The 18,030-nt window shown below is 34.5% G+C and overlaps 4 protein-coding genes across 6 annotated transcripts; 2 read left to right on the forward strand and 2 right to left on the reverse strand.

Annotated features, from left to right (window-relative positions):
• Positions 1 to 228: 228 nt before the first annotated feature.
• Positions 229 to 3,876, forward strand: LOC130653623 (uncharacterized). Of its 3 annotated transcripts, XM_057456150.1 has the most exons (8): positions 229 to 677; positions 787 to 991; positions 1,068 to 1,251; positions 1,348 to 1,470; positions 1,651 to 1,788; positions 1,958 to 2,080; positions 2,156 to 2,299; positions 2,893 to 3,876. In XM_057456150.1, the coding sequence occupies exons 1-8, from the start codon at positions 384 to 386 to the stop codon at positions 3,686 to 3,688; spliced, it is 2,007 nt and encodes a 668-aa protein (XP_057312133.1). In that variant the 5' UTR covers positions 229 to 383; the 3' UTR covers positions 3,689 to 3,876. The 3 variants fall into 3 exon arrangements, with proteins under 3 accessions (XP_057312133.1, XP_057312134.1, XP_057312135.1); XM_057456151.1 differs by lacking the exon at positions 1,958 to 2,080; XM_057456152.1 differs by lacking the exons at positions 1,348 to 1,470; positions 1,651 to 1,788; positions 1,958 to 2,080 and having other exon boundaries at positions 232 to 677.
• Positions 3,877 to 4,541: 665 nt separating this feature from the next.
• LOC130653625 (uncharacterized) lies at positions 4,542 to 17,671 on the reverse strand. Its single transcript, XM_057456153.1, has 3 exons — positions 17,470 to 17,671; positions 8,201 to 8,231; positions 4,542 to 8,107 (listed from the first exon to the last, which is right to left on the reverse strand). The coding sequence occupies exons 1-3, from the start codon at positions 17,662 to 17,664 to the stop codon at positions 7,845 to 7,847; spliced, it is 489 nt and encodes a 162-aa protein (XP_057312136.1). The 5' UTR covers positions 17,665 to 17,671; the 3' UTR covers positions 4,542 to 7,844.
• LOC130653896 (uncharacterized) lies at positions 5,161 to 7,817 on the forward strand. The gene is made up of 2 exons (XM_057456393.1): positions 5,161 to 7,768; positions 7,810 to 7,817. The coding sequence occupies exons 1-2, from the start codon at positions 5,161 to 5,163 to the stop codon at positions 7,815 to 7,817; spliced, it is 2,616 nt and encodes an 871-aa protein (XP_057312376.1).
• On the reverse strand, positions 11,784 to 14,248 carry LOC130653626 (uncharacterized). Its single transcript, XM_057456154.1, has 4 exons — positions 14,182 to 14,248; positions 13,823 to 13,897; positions 13,595 to 13,669; positions 11,784 to 13,489 (listed from the first exon to the last, which is right to left on the reverse strand). Exons 1-4 carry the CDS (start codon positions 14,228 to 14,230, stop codon positions 13,341 to 13,343), a joined length of 348 nt encoding a protein of 115 aa, XP_057312137.1. The 5' UTR covers positions 14,231 to 14,248; the 3' UTR covers positions 11,784 to 13,340.
• Positions 17,672 to 18,030: the final 359 nt, after the last annotated feature.

Below are 18,030 nucleotides of genomic sequence, written 5' to 3' on the forward strand. Positions count from 1 at the left end.
ACATGGATATCCCAAATTACATTCTTTTTTTATGACCTTAAATGGGAGTAATGTTTATCCCAGTAAGTAGAGTTGTTTGAACCCAGGAAAACACATTAAGAGCACTAACAGTGAACTTCATATAAACCTTACGATCAAATGAACGATTAAAAAAACATTTTCGGCATGTTTAAGCATGCTGAATAGTTTTTGCTCTGAAATTGTTTTTGACAATAACCAGCATTTTCAGTGAAAACCATTGATTGCCGCACATTCTGCTTGTTCTTCAAGACATAGACAAGCTCTCTAATCGTGCACAAAAAAAATTAAAAAAAACGGAAATAATTAAGCGTTTTATTATTTGATATAAATGTAAATTGTTAACTGGTAATTCAGAATCGGTCATGCCCCTTATGAAGGGTTGGATTTATGTTTTATTCTTGTTGTGTCTATTTACCGTAGTCAAATCAGATGACGATCAACCGGAAGAAAAAGATCCATGGGATAAATCAACCGATAAGTATGTTCACAAGGACGGAAATGATGGTCGAGAGGACCTCAAAGTTGACGTGACCGAAGAAAGTGAATCTGAAGTGCATTCAGAAAAATCAAAAGTTGAAAAAATCGAACAAAGTAAGGCGAAAGAAAAAGTTGACTCTGAGACAAAGGATCAATTTGAAGACGCAACGGACGAAACGGTAAATATTTTTTTATTATTCACTTCAGTTTAAAAAACAGCGACGTAAGGATACAATTTGAAATAGTAAGCCAAATTACAGAAAGTCATCAACACATTTTCTTATATAGGATCCTGCAAATGACATAGGTCCTACTACAGAAAATTCACAAGCAAAGAAAACTTCCAGAAAAGGAAACAAGAAACAACATTTATCGAAAAAACAATTCAATTACCACGGAGACTTTTATCCTGGCAGTTTATGGGAATACCCTTATCCATACTACCATCCTCAATATGGGTGTGGATCGCCTATAGATTGTCCATGCAATAAAGGTATATTTACATTAGTAAGTAGTTCATAAACAATTCATTGCTTTTCGTAATAGCATGAAACTTGAAAATGTTTTAGCTGACAAAGAAGAACCAAAAGAAGAAGCGAAAGAAGACGAACCTGATGTCCCTGCGTTAAAACCTCCAAAGACTAAAAGAAAGCAACTCGTACCCACACATTATTATGGTCCACCAAGCGCAGGTTGGGGCGGTTTTCAGCCTGGACATACAGGAGGTGGATGGGGTGCCCCATATTGGTATAAGTACGTTCCATGTTAATTGTATTAATGTATTATTTCGTCGCAGATCTACTAAACTTAGCAAGTTGATACTTTCTATACATACGCATATACATTTAGAAAAAGTAACTGCAATTGTCGACAACTTGTACCTACGCATTACTACGGTCCTCCAAGTGCTGGATGGGGTGGGTTCCAGCCAGGTCACACCGGTGGAGGATGGGGTGCACCATATTGGTACAAGTACGTTTAGATAATGTTACAGCTTTATGTTTACAGAAAATTTGCCAAGCTGTCAATACTATAGTGATGTAACTTTACTCAGATGCATATGAAACTCACGCATTATTTCGTCCTTTATCCTCCCATTTTACAATTACCTATATACAAAATGACACACATACATATATATCATATATTTAGAAAAGAAGAACTTCCTCATCACAATCATCATGGACGCCAACTGGTACCTACGCATTATTATGGACCGCCCAGTGCTGGTTGGGGTGGGTTTCAGCCTGGCCATACTGGGGGAGGTTGGGGTGCCCCATATTGGTATAAGTACGTAACGTAGTCATTATGTGTCCAGCAATAGCTTATATTTAGTTTAAATTCTATAGCTATCAAAATTACAAATACAATTAACATACTACTAACTTGCACATCGTATTTGTTATGTTCTTATTATTTGCTTTTATACATACGTTCAACATACATCACACTCGTTTAGAAAAAGTGAGTGCCCTTGTCGGCAGTTAGTACCAACACACTACTATGGGCCACCTAGTGCAGGGTGGGGCGGTTTTCATCCTGGACACACAGGCGGTGGATGGGGCGCGCCATATTGGTACAAGTACGTAGAAATGTTTGCATACACGTATATAAAACATTCGATTATTGATTAATTATATTCAACTAATTAATTTAGAAAGAGTAATCCTTCTAAGAAACATCGTCAACACAGTGGGCGGCAATTAGTACCAACACATTATTATGGTCCACCAAGTGCTGGATGGGGTGGGTTTCAACCTGGCCATACTGGTGGAGGTTGGGGTGCACCATATTGGTACAAGTACGTGAAATTAACTTATTTAAAGTTTATTAAACACTTAATTCGAGGTGTAACAAACACGACACCAATTTTAGTATTTTCTTTTTTCTTGGAAATCTTTGTAATGTTGATACTCGGATGACTGTTTATTTTTTTCTATAGTTCACTTTCCCACTTTTCACGAAACGTAATGTTTCGATATTGCATATAAGAAAATATACAATCAACAGACGACAGATGTCAAAAAAACCAGTTATTAATAATTTCCCGTGCATGTTGTTCTTCCAAAATAAAATGAATTCTAAAAATAGCTATGATAAGGTTTTTTTACCTACAAGAAGCGCGTGTAGAAAAATTCGCTCAAAAGTTTTGTGAAATTTTGTAAACATTGCAAGTCATCTGTAGTTAGACAGTTGTCCTTATTGTTTTACTTCTAGGATTCGTAATAATCACTACAAATAAATATACTTTATTAGAACATTAAACTATACTATAAGACACCAAGTCTTGTTATTTATTAGTATATTTACATAACAATTGCATTGTATAACTTATTAAAAATACTGTTTAACCTTTACAGCCTCATGATTACACCATCGTTCTGCATTTTATAGGTCAAGTGTTTCAAAACCACACAAAACGAAAATAATCAAGAGTCAACGAGGATCACGAAAGTACATTGTTGCTGGTAATGATCACTTGGGTATTGGACACACAGGTAATGGTGGCTGGGATAGTGGACTTGGTAATGGATTTGGACACTCGTGGGGTGCACCAAATTTATATGGAGCTGGACCGCTTGCTGTTGCCGAAGGAGGGCCACACGGTGTAGATTACTCAGCCTGGCACGGTCCAGACAGTTTTGGGTCTCATGGCTGGGGAGGACATGCTTGGCTCGGTGATTATGGAGGTATGCATGGGGATGTAGAAGGGGAGCGTGGTTTTGGCAGTTCCTTCTCCGGTTGGGGTGGTGCAGGCGGTGACATGCATCATCTTGATCAGCAAATTGGAGACCCTGCATTTGAAGATCTTGGACATGCAAACTTATTGCATCATCCTGGAACCGGTCACATGGGTCATAACAGTTTTGCTCAAAGTATTGGATACGGTTTACGGCATGGCTATAAATCGAAAGTCCCTTTTGAACGTGTTGCTGTTGTTGCTAATCAACCATACGAAAACGAGACTCCATCTCTTGTCCCGGCTTCTGAGTATGTTAAAGGAGGTACAGACGAAGAAAATGACGATAACGACAAAACGTTGATGCAAAGTTTGGATAAAAGCGAGAGCAAAATAAGCAAATACATTGAAAAATCTCTTAAAAATGTAGACACTGTACGAAAGGGGGGAGATACGAAGAGAAAAACAGTTAACACACGAGCGGCTAATGAAAAGCCAACTACGCAATAACATACCACGTTAAAGTATTAGCTAGAAGTAGAATATAGAAAATCTTCCATTCTCTCCAGTTGCATGTCTGTAGTTTTTGGACTAATGAACGTTTAATTGTTAGTATCACACATGTTACATGTAAATATCCAGTCTCGTGATTGTATTTTATGTATGTTTAAATGTTCTTACAGTGACAAAAATATCAACTTTCAGTGCTTTATTCTGTGATGTACTCCTGACGTTTCAAAAAATCCTTAACATTTCCACCAAAAATACCCTACTGATCCGAACCTTTTTGGCTCCAAATTAGGCCGTTTACAAATCTTTGTTTTTAATTTGGAAAATTCGAACGTTACATTCAGGTAGCAAAAGAAAAAAATAAATGAAAACTAGTGTAAAGATGTCTAGCTACTCTTACTAAGGAACTAAGTTAAGTTTTATAATAATAAAAAAAATAATAATAATACGCTAAATTTGTAAAGATTATTACTCATTAATACTTTTTATCCTTAAAATCAACTTCTCAAAACAGTCCAAATTGTTTATCAGCTTAAATATTAGAAAAAATATAAATCAGGAAATTATAACATTTATACATTTCTATAAAGTGAAAAATTGAAGAAACCGACTCGGTTTGAACAGTCATGTCTCCAAGAAATGACAAAAATCGGGAAATCGGGTTACTCACTTGTCCAACCTTTACATAGTGAAATTAATTTGCGATGTATATCTATATATTAATACGCCTTGTGTGTGTGTGCGCACGGTGAGGCCATTGAAAAGAATTACGGGTTTCCTGCCCTAGGTCCGATGGTCACTCCTTCATAAGCGTGGGCAAGCGGGATCTCAATCCTTTTGTTTTGGCTTTGTAACGGTTTCTTATTGTTATCATGTGACGTTTTTCGAACGCGTTCATTGGTTCAGAACGTTCGATTAAGAATCTAATTCTTTTACGTCGCTAAGAAAAAATAAACAAAACAAACTGTGCAAAAGAAAAAAGTTTTTGTTTACAGCGAAGAGATTTACAAGGTAAATGATTTGCTAATTTGCATATAAGGCTACACCTTACCTAGGTTAGGTATGTTTGTAAGAACACCAAACTCCAAAAATTACGTAAGCATTTGTTTTGAACCTACATGCTTTTTGTTTAACGTGTGAACCACGATATTGATAAACGACCTTATTTTTGCTTCATAGCTTTTCTCCAAATTTAGTCTGTAGCCACATTTTATGCATCTAATTTATAAAATCCTGTTTTATTCTGAATTGTAAAAATTGTAAAAAAAGGTGATTGAATTAGCTAGCTACATATCGAGTAATGATTTGTGCCTTATAAGAACATGTGTATACATAGTTATTGTAATTACATAATATGCTGAAGTTTCCGGCTATAATTCTCTATTATATAGTCTATTATACTCATTTTTTGGAGATGTAACAGATACATCTTTTTTATTTTAGGACAACTTAATCTTGTGTGTACGTAAGTAATGGCTGGTAGCAATGGGTTTAGAGTAGTTTTAAACTCATTAGGCAGATTTGTTTTGCAGCGGCCTGCTAATAATACCAACCATTCTAATAATAATATAGATAGTAATAATGCACCAAATAATATAGCAGAAGAGTTTGAAAATGATCCACTAGGTAATGTTAGTTCTTCCTCCAGAATATCCACCTTACCGCATGTTGAAGTGAGAAGTCGACGGTCCACCAATACTTCTCGCATGTTAGCACACAGGGCAATTGAAACTCCTGCTGAAGCGGAAGTTAGAAGGAGGCGCAATGCACAGCAGGTAGCTGCTGCGAGGAGAGTAGAGCAAGTAGGAGTACGAGAAGAGAGACTTGCACGTAATGCTGAAAACATGAGGCATGTCAGAGAAAACGCACGTAGAGTTTTTCATAATATTGCAAGGGATTTTGGTGTTGTTTCTCAAACTTCTGTACACACACTTGGTCCTATGTCTGACACATGTCCATATTGTTCCAGTAAAAAATTTCAAAATGAAGGAAATTTTAAATGTTGTCAATCCGGTAAAGTAGCCCTTCCTGAATTAAATGAATACCCTGAAGAGCTGACTCACTTGCTTACGGGAAGGGAGCAATTATGTAAAAATTTTCAAACAAATATACGAAAATATAATTCATCTTTTGCTTTTGCCTCTCTAGGAGCAAATATAAGACCTCCACAAGGACATGGGCCCCCTTGCTTTAGGATAAGTGGACAGCTTTTTCATCGGTCTGGCTGTTTGCATCCTCCTGAAAATGTTACACCCTCCTTCAACCAGTTGTATATAATAGATTCAACAGAAGCACTTAACATTCGTTTGAATAATCCAGCAAATGCCGAGTGTTTAGAAGAGGTAATGCACATGCTTCATACTGTAATGGAAAGAGAATCTCCTTTCAGTGCAGCGTTCAAAAATATGTTTGCAGTTGAAATGGAGGAAAATCAACGAGCAGTGCGTGAAAATCGCCCAGCTTCTCAAGTAACGATGCGAATGCTCGCTGGTGGAGATAGGAGGCGATATAACACTCCAACTCAAGATGAAGTAGCTGTGGTATTTGTTGGCGAAGATGGTGCACCACCGACCACACGAGATATTGTAATATATCCAAAGGATCGACCATTAACTAATCTCTCTACGATGTCGGCAAATGTTGACCCAATGATGTATCCCGTTTTTTTTCCAAGGGGAGATCCAGGATGGTATAATAACATTCTCCACGTTGAAGAACACCGCACAGCAAGACGTCAAACAGTAACAATGTTACAGTTCTATGTGTATCGACTTGCAGTAAGGAATAGCTTCAGTTCTATTCATTACGGCAAAAAATTATTGCAGCAGTACATTGTTGATGCATATACTAAGGTTGAAGGTCAACGTTTAGATTTTATACGCAGAAATCAAGCGCAACTAAGAGCTGAGTCTTACCAGGGCTTGGTAGATCATTTGAGTATCAGAGCTGACGAAAGACAGCTCAATCCAGGACGTATTATAATTCTTCCATCTTCATTTCAAGGTAGCCCAAGAGCAATGCGTCAAAATTACATGGACGCAATGGCCATTGTTGCAAAATATGGAAAGCCTGATTTATTCTTAACTTTCACATGTAATCCAAATTGGCCAGAGGTTAAAGACAATCTCTTTCCCGGTCAAAGTCCATGCGATCGGCCAGACCTTATAGCAAGGGTCTTTAATTTAAAATTGAGAGAACTTCTTGCAGATATACACACGCGAGGAGTACTAGGTAAAACCATAGCTTATGTTCATGTAATAGAATTTCAAAAAAGGGGACTTCCACATGTCCATATGCTTATACATTTGACTCACGAAGACAAGCTCCGCCATGCTGATGATATTGATACCATAATATCAGCGGAAATTCCTCTTGAAATAGATGATCCGCAATTATATAAAACAATAAAAAGTTGCATGATTCATGGTCCATGCGGACATTTAAATCCTGTTTCTGTTTGCATGGTAGATGGGAAATGCTCCAAAGAATTCCCTAAAGATTTCTCAAATTCCACAGTTTCAAATCGTAATGGTTATCCAAAATATAGGCGTCGTGATAATGGAAGGACTATTACTATCAGAAATTCAGATATTGATAACAGATGGATTGTTCCTTATAACCCTTATTTGTCAAAAAAATACAATGCTCATATAAATATTGAGGCCTGTATGACGGTTAAAGCTGTAAAATATCTTTATAAGTATATATATAAAGGTTTTGACTGTGCGAATATTCAGATAAACGAAAGGTTAGATCATGATGAAGTAACAACTTTTCTTGATGCAAGGTACGTATCTTCTCCAGAGGCATGTTGGCGTCTTTTTGCTTACAATTTGCATGACCAATCACATGTTATATTCAGACTAGCTCTTCATTTGCCAAATTATGAAAGGGTTTACTTTCGTGAAGGTGATGAAGCAGCTGCAGTTGAGAGAGCTGAAAATCGCCTTTCTCATCTCACTGCTTGGTTTCTACTTAATCAGCAAAATGCAAATGCAAATATGTACTTATACACTGACATTCCGTACCATTTTGTGTTTGATAAATCACAAAATAAATGGAAGGTGAGAAGAAGAGGGGGTGGTAAAATTATCAGCAGAATGTATTCTTCAAACCCTAAGGAAGGTGAAAGATTTTACCTTAGAGTGCTATTGCTTCATGTTCCTGGTGCAACTTCTTTTGAATTTTTAAGAACGTTCAATGACCACTTGTACCCAACTTTTCGCGAGGCTTGCCTTGCAAGAGGTCTTCTTGAAGGTGATGATGAGTGGGAGAGGACGTTGGAAGAAGTGACTGCTGTCGGTTCTCCAAGGCAATTAAGGCAAACCTTTTGTTTCTTACTTACCCATTGTGATTTAAACAATCCACTACAGCTGTGGCTGGATAACCGCATGGGTATGATTGAAGATTTCAGTCGTACTATGGAAGAAGTTAATGCAGAACTTGCTGCTCTAAGCAATATAGCAACAACTATCAGACAATCAGGTAAAAGTCTTGCTGATTTTGGCTTACCAGAAGTAGAAGAACTTCCAGCAGACCCAGATCCGGATTTGGGTTTGATAGCTCAAGACGTAGCCCAAATTCGACCTACATTAAATCGTGATCAGGTGAATGCAGCAGATACCATTATTGGCGCTGTAACAAATGTTTGTAATGGTAATCCACAGAACTCCCGCTTATTTTATCTAGATGGTCCTGGTGGCACAGGAAAAACATATACTTACAACTACATTATAAAATATTTGCAAAGTAGGGAGATAAAAGTAGCAACCTGTGCTTGGACTGGAATAGCTGCAACTCTTTTGAATAAGGGTGTCACTGTACACTCTTTATTTAGGCTACCCGTTCCTATAGTGGATACAAGTACGTGTAATTTGTCTCCTACAAGTCATCAAGCTTTATCTTTAAGGGAAAAAGATCTTATTGTATTTGACGAGTGTAGCATGATTCCAAAGTATGCTTTACAGGCTATTGACACTATGCTTAGAGATATTACCAACGTCAATCTCCCTTTTGGAGGAAAAGTTGTTCTTTTAGGCGGAGATTTTAGACAAATTTTACCTGTAGTCAAAAAAGCAAGACCTGCAGAAGTGATTGATGTATGTTTAAAGAGCTCATATATATGGCCATTAATAACTTCTTTTCAACTACGGTTAAATATGCGAGCCGGACTACAAGAGCAGGAATTTGCAGATTGGCTTTTGCAGCTTGGAAGTGACCAACTTCCCACAAAACCAGCTGATCCTTTTAGGGACTGCATAGAAATACCTCCTACTTGTGTATTAAAAAACAGTGAAAATCTCATCGATATCATGTTTGATGGCATTATTATTGAAGACTATTCGTCGAGAGTTATATTATCTGCGACAAATGAAGATACGTTGCAGATAAATGATGAAGTTCTTGAAAAGATCCCAGGGGATGTAATAACATACAATAGCGCTGACTCTGTTGTAGCAGATGATGTTGAAGAACAAAATTTGTATCCTTTAGAGTTTTTAAATTCTCTTACTCCGTCAGGTATGCCACCACATTCTCTTAAACTAAAGGTTGGCGCGGTAGTAATGCTGTTAAGAAATCTTGACTTAAAATCAGGATTGTGTAATGGCACAAGGTTAGTTGTGCGCCACTTAAGGATAAACACAATTGATGCAGAAATATTAACTGGTATAGCGCAAGGTCACAGAGTTCTCATTCCAAAGGTTCAATTAACGCCTTCTGACACTGGCTTACCTTTTCAGCTCCGAAGGCGTCAGTTTCCGTTGCGATTGTCATATGCAATGACAATTAATAAAGCACAAGGACAAACCTTTGAAAAAGTTGGGATTTTTCTCCGAAGACCTTGCTTTTCTCATGGTCAACTTTACGTGGCTTTTTCAAGGGCGCGTTCATTCAACGATATTAAAGTTAAAGTGTTAAGAACAGACAAACAAGGATATGTTTTAAATAAATCCTACACAAAAAATGTTGTTTATCAGCAAGTACTTTAGTCCAGCTAGCAGTAAGTTTTTGTCATTTTTGAAATTGAGAAATGTTGCCTGTCTGGCAGGATTTTGCATCTTTACATGCACATTATTTTCCGTTTAAAATTGTTAGAATAAAATTTTTTTTAAATTTTATTTTATTGTAGGAGTTGTTTTGTTATATCAAAATGAAACAAAAAATACAAAAAAAAACAAATTTTCAAAAAAGTTGTTAACAAGCTTTAAGTTCTTTAAAAGCATTCTTTTTAGGACAGTCAATTGTTAAAAATTACATTATTTGAATTTTTACATTATTAATTCACAAATAAGTCGAAGAAATGGTCGTGAAAGAATCAACCATTCTTTTTTTTACAGTTTGTGAAGCTGAATCTCTCATCGAGTCCATATGATGGGTGCCAAATAAAAACATAGAACATGGAGAACGTGGAGAAATCCACTTTAATCAATATCTATATATATCAAGAAAGTCTGTTATGAATTACACTGACAATTAATTCTATTATTGACGAAAAACAGCTAAAACAATATACGTAATAAAAAAAATCTTACATTTGGTATGTGTAAGTTGATTGAATGTCCGTAATCCGCGATGCATAAGGTAAAAACGAATTTTGGAATGTTTAATCAGCACATAAGGTGTAAATATATAACCCGCTGCTAATAACGATATAAATATATATACCCTTATGCCAAAAAACTCTATGTTAGCATTCCTTTAATCAATAAGTTAGCTCTGAAAGTTAAAACGGTTAAAAAAAACGTTACACACCTAAACTTATCTCTTTACCAGATAAACTAAACAACACACCTGCCTTTCTTTGGCTTTCTCAGTTAGCTAGCGTCTGTGGATAAAAGACCAATCAGTTTTTTACTTCGATTATTAAACTTCGCTTCATCCCAAAGAAAACAAATTGAAAATGTATAGCTAGCTACAATTGTCTGATACATTTCCAATCAGTTCTCTTTTTGACGTTTTATCATCGTACGTTTTTCTTCTTTATAACAAATATTTCTGGCAACAACATAAACTTTTTTTATTCTCGCTCGACATCAACAGTCGCTCTACAATGACAAATGGTTTTATTTGTTTTTTTGTTGTAAAAGCCCCGCTGGTCGTTTAAGATAGAATAATTAAATTTTACCCCCGGTTTACCATGTGCGCGCCGTATCTCACGGAAACAAAGTTTATTAACTGAAAAATGAACACCGAAGCGAAGAAAGTTGTCTCTTTTTCAAAGTAATCCTGAAAAAAGTTATTTCAAACAAGGTTTACTCATCACGAGGTTAGATTAAAGCTTATTTGTTTCTTCTATCTTTTTTGTGTTCTGGGACCGAAGTTGCTTTCTTTTAAAAAAACTATCGAATTCGAATGATAATTCGAATCTAAGAAGTAAAGAACAAAACTGTTGTCATTGTAGAGCGACTGTTGATGTCGAGCGAGAATAAAAAAAGTTTATGTTGTTGCCAGAAATATTTGTTATAAAGAAGAAAAACGTACGATAATATAACGTCAAAAAGAGAACTGATTGGAAATGTATCAGAGAATTGTAGCTAGCTGTACATTTTCAATTTAAACGAAATGTTGCCTGTCTGGCAGGATTTTGCATCTTTACATGCACATTATTTTCCGTTTAAAATTGTTAGAATAAAATTTTTTTTAAATTTTATTTTATTGTAGGAGTTGTTTTGTTATATCAAAATGAAACAAAAAATACAAAAAAAAACAAATTTTCAAAAAAGTTGTTAACAAGCTTTAAGTTCTTTAAAAGCATTCTTTTTAGGACAGTCAATTGTTAAAAATTACATTATTTGAATTTTTACATTATTAATTCACAAATAAGTCGAAGAAATGGTCGTGAAAGAATCAACCATTCTTTTTTTTACAGTTTGTGAAGCTGAATCTCTCATCGAGTCCATATGATGGGTGCCAAATAAAAACATAGAACATGGAGAACGTGGAGAAATCCACTTTAATCAATATCTATATATATCAAGAAAGTCTGTTATGAATTACACTGACAATTAATTCTATTATTGACGAAAAACAGCTAAAACAATATACGTAATAAAAAAAATCTTACATTTGGTATGTGTAAGTTGATTGAATGTCCGTAATCCGCGATGCATAAGGTAAAAACGAATTTTGGAATGTTTTTATTGCCCTGACTTTTAGTTCGTGGATTATCCCTTAAACAAGAGATAATCTACTTAACAAAGCGCGCCACGGGAAGGCAAGCCATGGGACTTTGCGCTTCACCTAAAAAAGAAAGAAGAGCATGTGTTAGACAACATAAGAAAACAGTGGTATGGAGAAGTGTGGAAAAGGAAATAATAACCTACTGTAATGGACAATTGTGTTTTCGAAGGTGTAGTCAGAAAGAAAGACAAATAAATCTGGTGTGCTATATTAAACTACCTGTTTAATTTATTGTACAACATAAACTCTTTAAGTTATCCTCGCACTTTTATTAACGATAAGAAATAGGAGTTATCTGAAAGATTCGAACACAATAATGTAAACGGTGGAATGTAATAAACCATTACATACTAATAAGGTTTTATCACTTAGTGAGTAAAAGAATGTGACAATAAAATAAGAATGAAATGAAGTTGAAAATGGGTAATTTAATATAAGCCATCTGGAATCGCAACAGAAACTTCAATTAAGAGAATTGTTCCGTAAATAATATGTTATGAAAACTTCTCAACAGCTACTTTGTAGTGTCAACGTGACACAATAGGGGGCATTCAAAAACGCTCAAATAGTCATTACTATGTACTCATCCGTCAACTAATTTGTATTTGCCTTAAAATGTTTGAACAAACTGTTTTTTGAATGCCTCCATGTTATCTATCTATAAATTAATACGACTTGTGTAAATTCAAATGGATTTGTTAGGAAACACAAAAACGAAGTCTGTTCAGAATTGTTTTTACTCCGCAGAATTTTATTTTTGTTTGAAAACATGTTTAATTATAAAGCACTGTCGATCTCATCACCATGACAAAAGATTCATTTTCCAAAATGAAAAGTGATAGTTCCGTCATGGCAATTAGACACAACAGTGCAGGGTCGACTTCGCTCTTGTGTTTCGGGGAACTGTGTTTGTTTATCATTAGTTGTAATGCTGGTGGTAGTTTTTTTATTTAGTTGTTTCTTCCAGCTCCTTTTGAATTTTTCACTGTCTTTATACCCATTATGTTTCCAAAACTGAAACGATCTTTCAGATTTTGGACCAGGGTTCTCATCCCTATATTCTTTGTAGCGAGCACGAAGCTCGTCGTTCTCTTTTTCCTTTTCTGAAAAAAATTAAACTTCTAATAATCAAAGATTTTACGTGCAAGTGCTAACGGTGTCCTCAATTTTATGTTACTTACTACTTACTATTTAAGTAACAATTGAAATTTGTAATTATGATTGATCTCTTTAGGTAAGTTGTGAAAGTAATTAAAATTAAAAATTAAATTGCTCGACATAATATAATATCTGCACTGTAAAGTCATGAAATGTGCTGATTTAAGTTGTCCTTTTTCACCATGAAATTTATGCTTGTTGATAGAACGTTTTTAAGAAAGTTTGAATGATGACGTTAAAAGATTTCGCAACAGTCTACGATGTTGTCATTAAAACACTGAAATTTTAGGTCATTCTTAGGTAATAAAAATGATCAATGATGTACACACATGAGTTTATAGTCATGTGTTTTCATTTTATCTAATAGAAACGTATAATGACACTTACGTTCCCTTCTTTTCTCTTCTTTTAAACTTCGCATTTCTTTTTTCATTTGACGCAAAGCGTCGGCATGATCTGCAACTAAGGAGATTTATTGGTAAAACTTTATTAAAGTCAATATAAAAAAAAAGGTTTTTAATCGATATTCCCTTCACTGAGTTTACACAGTATATATGAGCAACTTACTTTCCTTGTCACGCCCCTCTTTCAGTAAGTCAATCTCTTTTTTCAACGTCACCAAGGACTTTTCTTGTTCAATACCTAATTTGAAAATAATATAAAAGTAATTTATTTTTCATTCTATTGGTAGTTAAATTTAGATGTGTTCTTCTTAGACAAATAAAGTTTAATTAAACGAAAATAATCGTTAAAGTATTTCCTTGAGATTGCACCTCAGTATAATAAAAAACTTACTTTCCTTTCGACGACATTCTTGCATGTTCCATAATTCTTTTTTTAATTTTATTATCGTTTCGTCTTCTTCCATAACTAAGCAAAAAAAGTCATTTATTCTTGGCTGTGTCCTTTTAGATAAATAGAATTTTGAGGAAAAATAAATTGTGAATTATTAATTATTGACATGTGCATTAAAGAAGAATTAACAAAGTTTGTTTCCAGTGTAAATTTTTGCAAATTTTCTAATAATAATACTTTGAATCGAAAAGCTATAGCTTTTTTTTCAAGCAAACTTTGTCAGTTGTTGTTCTGCTTACATAAAATTACATGGATTATTATACTCAAGATAATTATACAAACAATCGTGGGATACTTACTATTGTTTTCCAAATCATCCATCTCAAAATCTAGCTCTATTTCACCCATTTTAATATATTTATTACCTAAAACAAATGTGCGTCATTTGTTTAACTTTATAAAGTATTATAACACACTTTGAAAGTAGAATAAAAAAAACTTTTTTTAAAGGTCGTGGGTTTAATCCACTGGATCCATAATTTTTGCAGCACTTTTAAAGATAATGCGCAGGTTCACTTCTACTAAAATTTTAATTTTTTATTACCGTTTATAATAATGGTTAGATCTACAAAGCTATCATTTTTGCAATTTAAAAAGGCCTTGGCTTTCAGTTCATGGAAAGTTCCTTATTCGTAGCAATTTTTTGGGTAAAAACATTTCATTTAAAACAATTTTGTTCATTTATAGATTGAAGTTACTTTTGGTTCCGTACAAATTTGCAAAAACGTAAAACAATTGTCTCTAACTTTTATTTTAATCAAATAAATCGACGTAATTAATTCGATAAGAAGAACATTTTGGCTTTTATAAGGGTCTGTAAAGTGTTAAATTTAACGAATTAAAGGGTTTAAATACTTTTGTAAATCTTTTATTTTTGCAATTTAGCCTTGTTCTTATATACACATTACTAAAAGTACGAACAATGAAAATCCAAGTTGTAATACAATAAGAGTCAAATTTGCAACATTTCTTCAGTAATATTACTTAGCTCTAAGCGATGATGTTTTGCCAAAATATATATTAGAAGTCAAAATAAAAAAAAATTAGACCATAACAATGCAGTCTATTTGTAATCATGAACTATATATATAAAACTGATTAAAAACTGAATTCTAAGTCCGAAAAAAATTCTATGAACTAAAAATTTATAGATGTCAAATGAGCGAACAATAACTCCAATATTATTTCCAAAAGAACTGCTACGAATATGGTAAATCCACTTAACGAAGTGCACCACGGGAAGGTAAGCCATAGGTCTTTGCACTTCACCTAAAAAGACATAAAGCTAAGTCTTTATGATTCTACCCTTTTTAGGCTTGCACACACATTAAAGCTATCAAGTTCTTCACATTGCACTTGCCTAGACAGTTATTTACACATGCTTTCCAATTTCCAATTCTTTTATATGGTGTTTTGATTAAGAACTATAAACCTATTCTTGCGCTGACATATACGATATTTATATATATAGAGGAGAGGTCATTGGATATAACATATGAAATAAACTGTTTGCATATTACAGTACAAGCGCTTGACAACAGTTGGTGAACATTGAAAAGCAATGCAAAACAAAATATTAAAGTGAAAGACTTTAAATTTGAGTTAAATCATTTATTTATTGACGTTTTTTTTATCAGTGGATTGCACTGAAATCCTGTATGTAATAAAAGTGCTTTTCAAATTTCACCTGTGTGCAATTTTAAAGTAAATGTTAATCCATAGCATTCTTCTTGCAAGAATCATATCATCTTGCGCAGGAATCATCTCATCCCACCTGGTTACTGTGAATTAACATCATACTTTAATCAGAAAAAAGAAAGCGAGAACTCAAAAAAGATTATTATTAACAAATTCAATTTTAGAAAAAAATTGTGCAATTAAATGTTTGTGAATTAATAATGTAAAAATTCAAATAATGTAATTTTTAACAATTGACTGTCCTAAAAAGAATGCTTTTAAAGAACTTAAAGCTTGTTAACAACTTTTTTGAAAATTTGTTTTTTTTTGTATTTTTTGTTTCATTTTGATATAACAAAACAACTCCTACAATAAAATAAAATTTAAAAAAAATTTTATTCTAACAATTTTAAACGGAAAATAATGTGCATGTAAAGATGCAAAATCCTGCCAGACAGGCAACATTTCTCAATTTCAAAAATGACAAAAACTTACTGCTAGCTGGACTAAAGTACTTGCTGATAAACAACATTTTTTGTGTAGGATTTATTTAAAACATATCCTTGTTTGTCTGTTCTTAACACTTTAACTTTAATATCGTTGAATGAACGCGCCCTTGAAAAAGCCACGTAAAGTTGACCATGAGAAAAGCAAGGTCTTCGGAGAAAAATCCCAACTTTTTCAAAGGTTTGTCCTTGTGCTTTATTAATTGTCATTGCATATGACAATCGCAACGGAAACTGACGCCTTCGGAGCTGAAAAGGTAAGCCAGTGTCAGAAGGCGTTAATTGAACCTTTGGAATGAGAACTCTGTGACCTTGCGCTATACCAGTTAATATTTCTGCATCAATTGTGTTTATCCTTAAGTGGCGCACAACTAACCTTGTGCCATTACACAATCCTGATTTTAAGTCAAGATTTCTTAACAGCATTACTACCGCGCCAACCTTTAGTTTAAGAGAATGTGGTGGCATACCTGACGGAGTAAGAGAATTTAAAAACTCTAAAGGATACAAATTTTGTTCTTCAACATCATCTGCTACAACAGAGTCAGCGCTATTGTATGTTATTACATCCCCTGGGATCTTTTCAAGAACTTCATCATTTATCTGCAACGTATCTTCATTTGTCGCAGATAATATAACTCTCGACGAATAGTCTTCAATAATAATGCCATCAAACATGATATCGATGAGATTTTCACTGTTTTTTAATACACAAGTAGGAGGTATTTCTATGCAGTCCCTAAAAGGAACAGCTGGTTTTGTGGGAAGTTGGTCACTTCCAAGCTGCAAAAGCCAATCTGCAAATTCCTGCTCTTGTAGTCCGGCTCGCATATTTAACCGTAGTTGAAAAGAAGTTATTAATGGCCATATATATGAGCTCTTTAAACATACATCAATCACTTCTGCAGGTCTTGCTTTTTTGACTACAGGTAAAATTTGTCTAAAATCTCCGCCTAAAAGAACAACTTTTCCTCCAAAAGGGAGATTGACGTTGGTAATATCTCTAAGCATAGTGTCAATAGCCTGTAAAGCATACTTTGGAATCATGCTACACTCGTCAAATACAATAAGATCTTTTTCCCTTAAAGATAAAGCTTGATGACTTGTAGGAGACAAATTACACGTACTTGTATCCACTATAGGAACGGGTAGCCTAAATAAAGAGTGTACAGTGACACCCTTATTCAAAAGAGTTGCAGCTATTCCAGTCCAAGCACAGGTTGCTACTTTTATCTCCCTACTTTGCAAATATTTTATAATGTAGTTGTAAGTATATGTTTTTCCTGTGCCACCAGGACCATCTAGATAAAATAAGCGGGAGTTCTGTGGATTACCATTACAAACATTTGTTACAGCGCCAATAATGGTATCTGCTGCATTCACCTGATCACGATTTAATGTAGGTCGAATTTGGGCTACGTCTTGAGCTATCAAACCCAAATCCGGATCTGGGTCTGCTGGAAGTTCTTCTACTTCTGGTAAGCCAAAATCAGCAAGACTTTTACCTGATTGTCTGATAGTTGTTGCTATATTGCTTAGAGCAGCAAGTTCTGCATTAACTTCTTCCATAGTACGACTGAAATCTTCAATCATACCCATGCGGTTATCCAGCCACAGCTGTAGTGGATTGTTTAAATCACAATGGGTAAGTAAGAAACAAAAGGTTTGCCTTAATTGCCTTGGAGAACCGACAGCAGTCACTTCTTCCAACGTCCTCTCCCACTCATCATCACCTTCAAGAAGACCTCTTGCAAGGCAAGCCTCGCGAAAAGTTGGGTACAAGTGGTCATTGAACGTTCTTAAAAATTCAAAAGAAGTTGCACCAGGAACCAATATATTCATTTTAACCTTACAGAACATTGCTATGATTAATTTATAAAACCATGCTCTTCTTCAAATGTTTTTTTAAAGATTTATTTTGAATGAAAGAGTAGAGAATAACTAAGGAACAATGGAAAATATTGT

This window comes from Hydractinia symbiolongicarpus, chromosome 8 (genome assembly GCF_029227915.1).
Source record: "Hydractinia symbiolongicarpus strain clone_291-10 chromosome 8, HSymV2.1, whole genome shotgun sequence".
Classification (NCBI taxonomy): domain Eukaryota; kingdom Metazoa; phylum Cnidaria; class Hydrozoa; order Anthoathecata; family Hydractiniidae; genus Hydractinia; species Hydractinia symbiolongicarpus.

Excerpts from the sequence above, each read along its gene's own strand:
- LOC130653896 (XM_057456393.1), top strand. The coding sequence starts at position 5,161 with ATGGCTGGTAGCAATGGGTTTAGAGTAGTTTTAAACTCATTAGGCAGA.
- LOC130653623 (XM_057456150.1), top strand. The coding sequence starts at position 384 with ATGCCCCTTATGAAGGGTTGGATTTATGTTTTATTCTTGTTGTGTCTA. Across the intron at positions 1,789-1,957 it reads GGTGCCCCATATTGGTATAA|AAAAAGTGAGTGCCCTTGTC; the intron begins GTACGTAACGTA and ends ACACTCGTTTAG. Across the intron at positions 2,300-2,892 it reads GGTGCACCATATTGGTACAA|GTCAAGTGTTTCAAAACCAC; the intron begins GTACGTGAAATT and ends TGCATTTTATAG.
- LOC130653626 (XM_057456154.1), bottom strand. The coding sequence starts at position 14,230 with ATGGGTGAAATAGAGCTAGATTTTGAGATGGATGATTTGGAAAACAAT. Across the intron at positions 13,898-14,181 it reads GGATGATTTGGAAAACAATA|TTATGGAAGAAGACGAAACG; the intron begins GTAAGTATCCCA and ends TTTTTTGCTTAG. Across the intron at positions 13,490-13,594 it reads AGAGGGGCGTGACAAGGAAA|TTGCAGATCATGCCGACGCT; the intron begins GTAAGTTGCTCA and ends AAATCTCCTTAG.
- LOC130653625 (XM_057456153.1), bottom strand. The coding sequence starts at position 17,664 with ATGGGTATGATTGAAGATTTCAGTCGTACTATGGAAGAAGTTAATGCA. Across the intron at positions 8,232-17,469 it reads AAGACGTAGCCCAAATTCGA|TCTGGGTCTGCTGGAAGTTC; the intron begins CCTACATTAAAT and ends CCCAAATCCGGA. Across the intron at positions 8,108-8,200 it reads TGGAAGTTCTTCTACTTCTG|TACGACTGAAATCTTCAATC; the intron begins GTAAGCCAAAAT and ends CTTCTTCCATAG.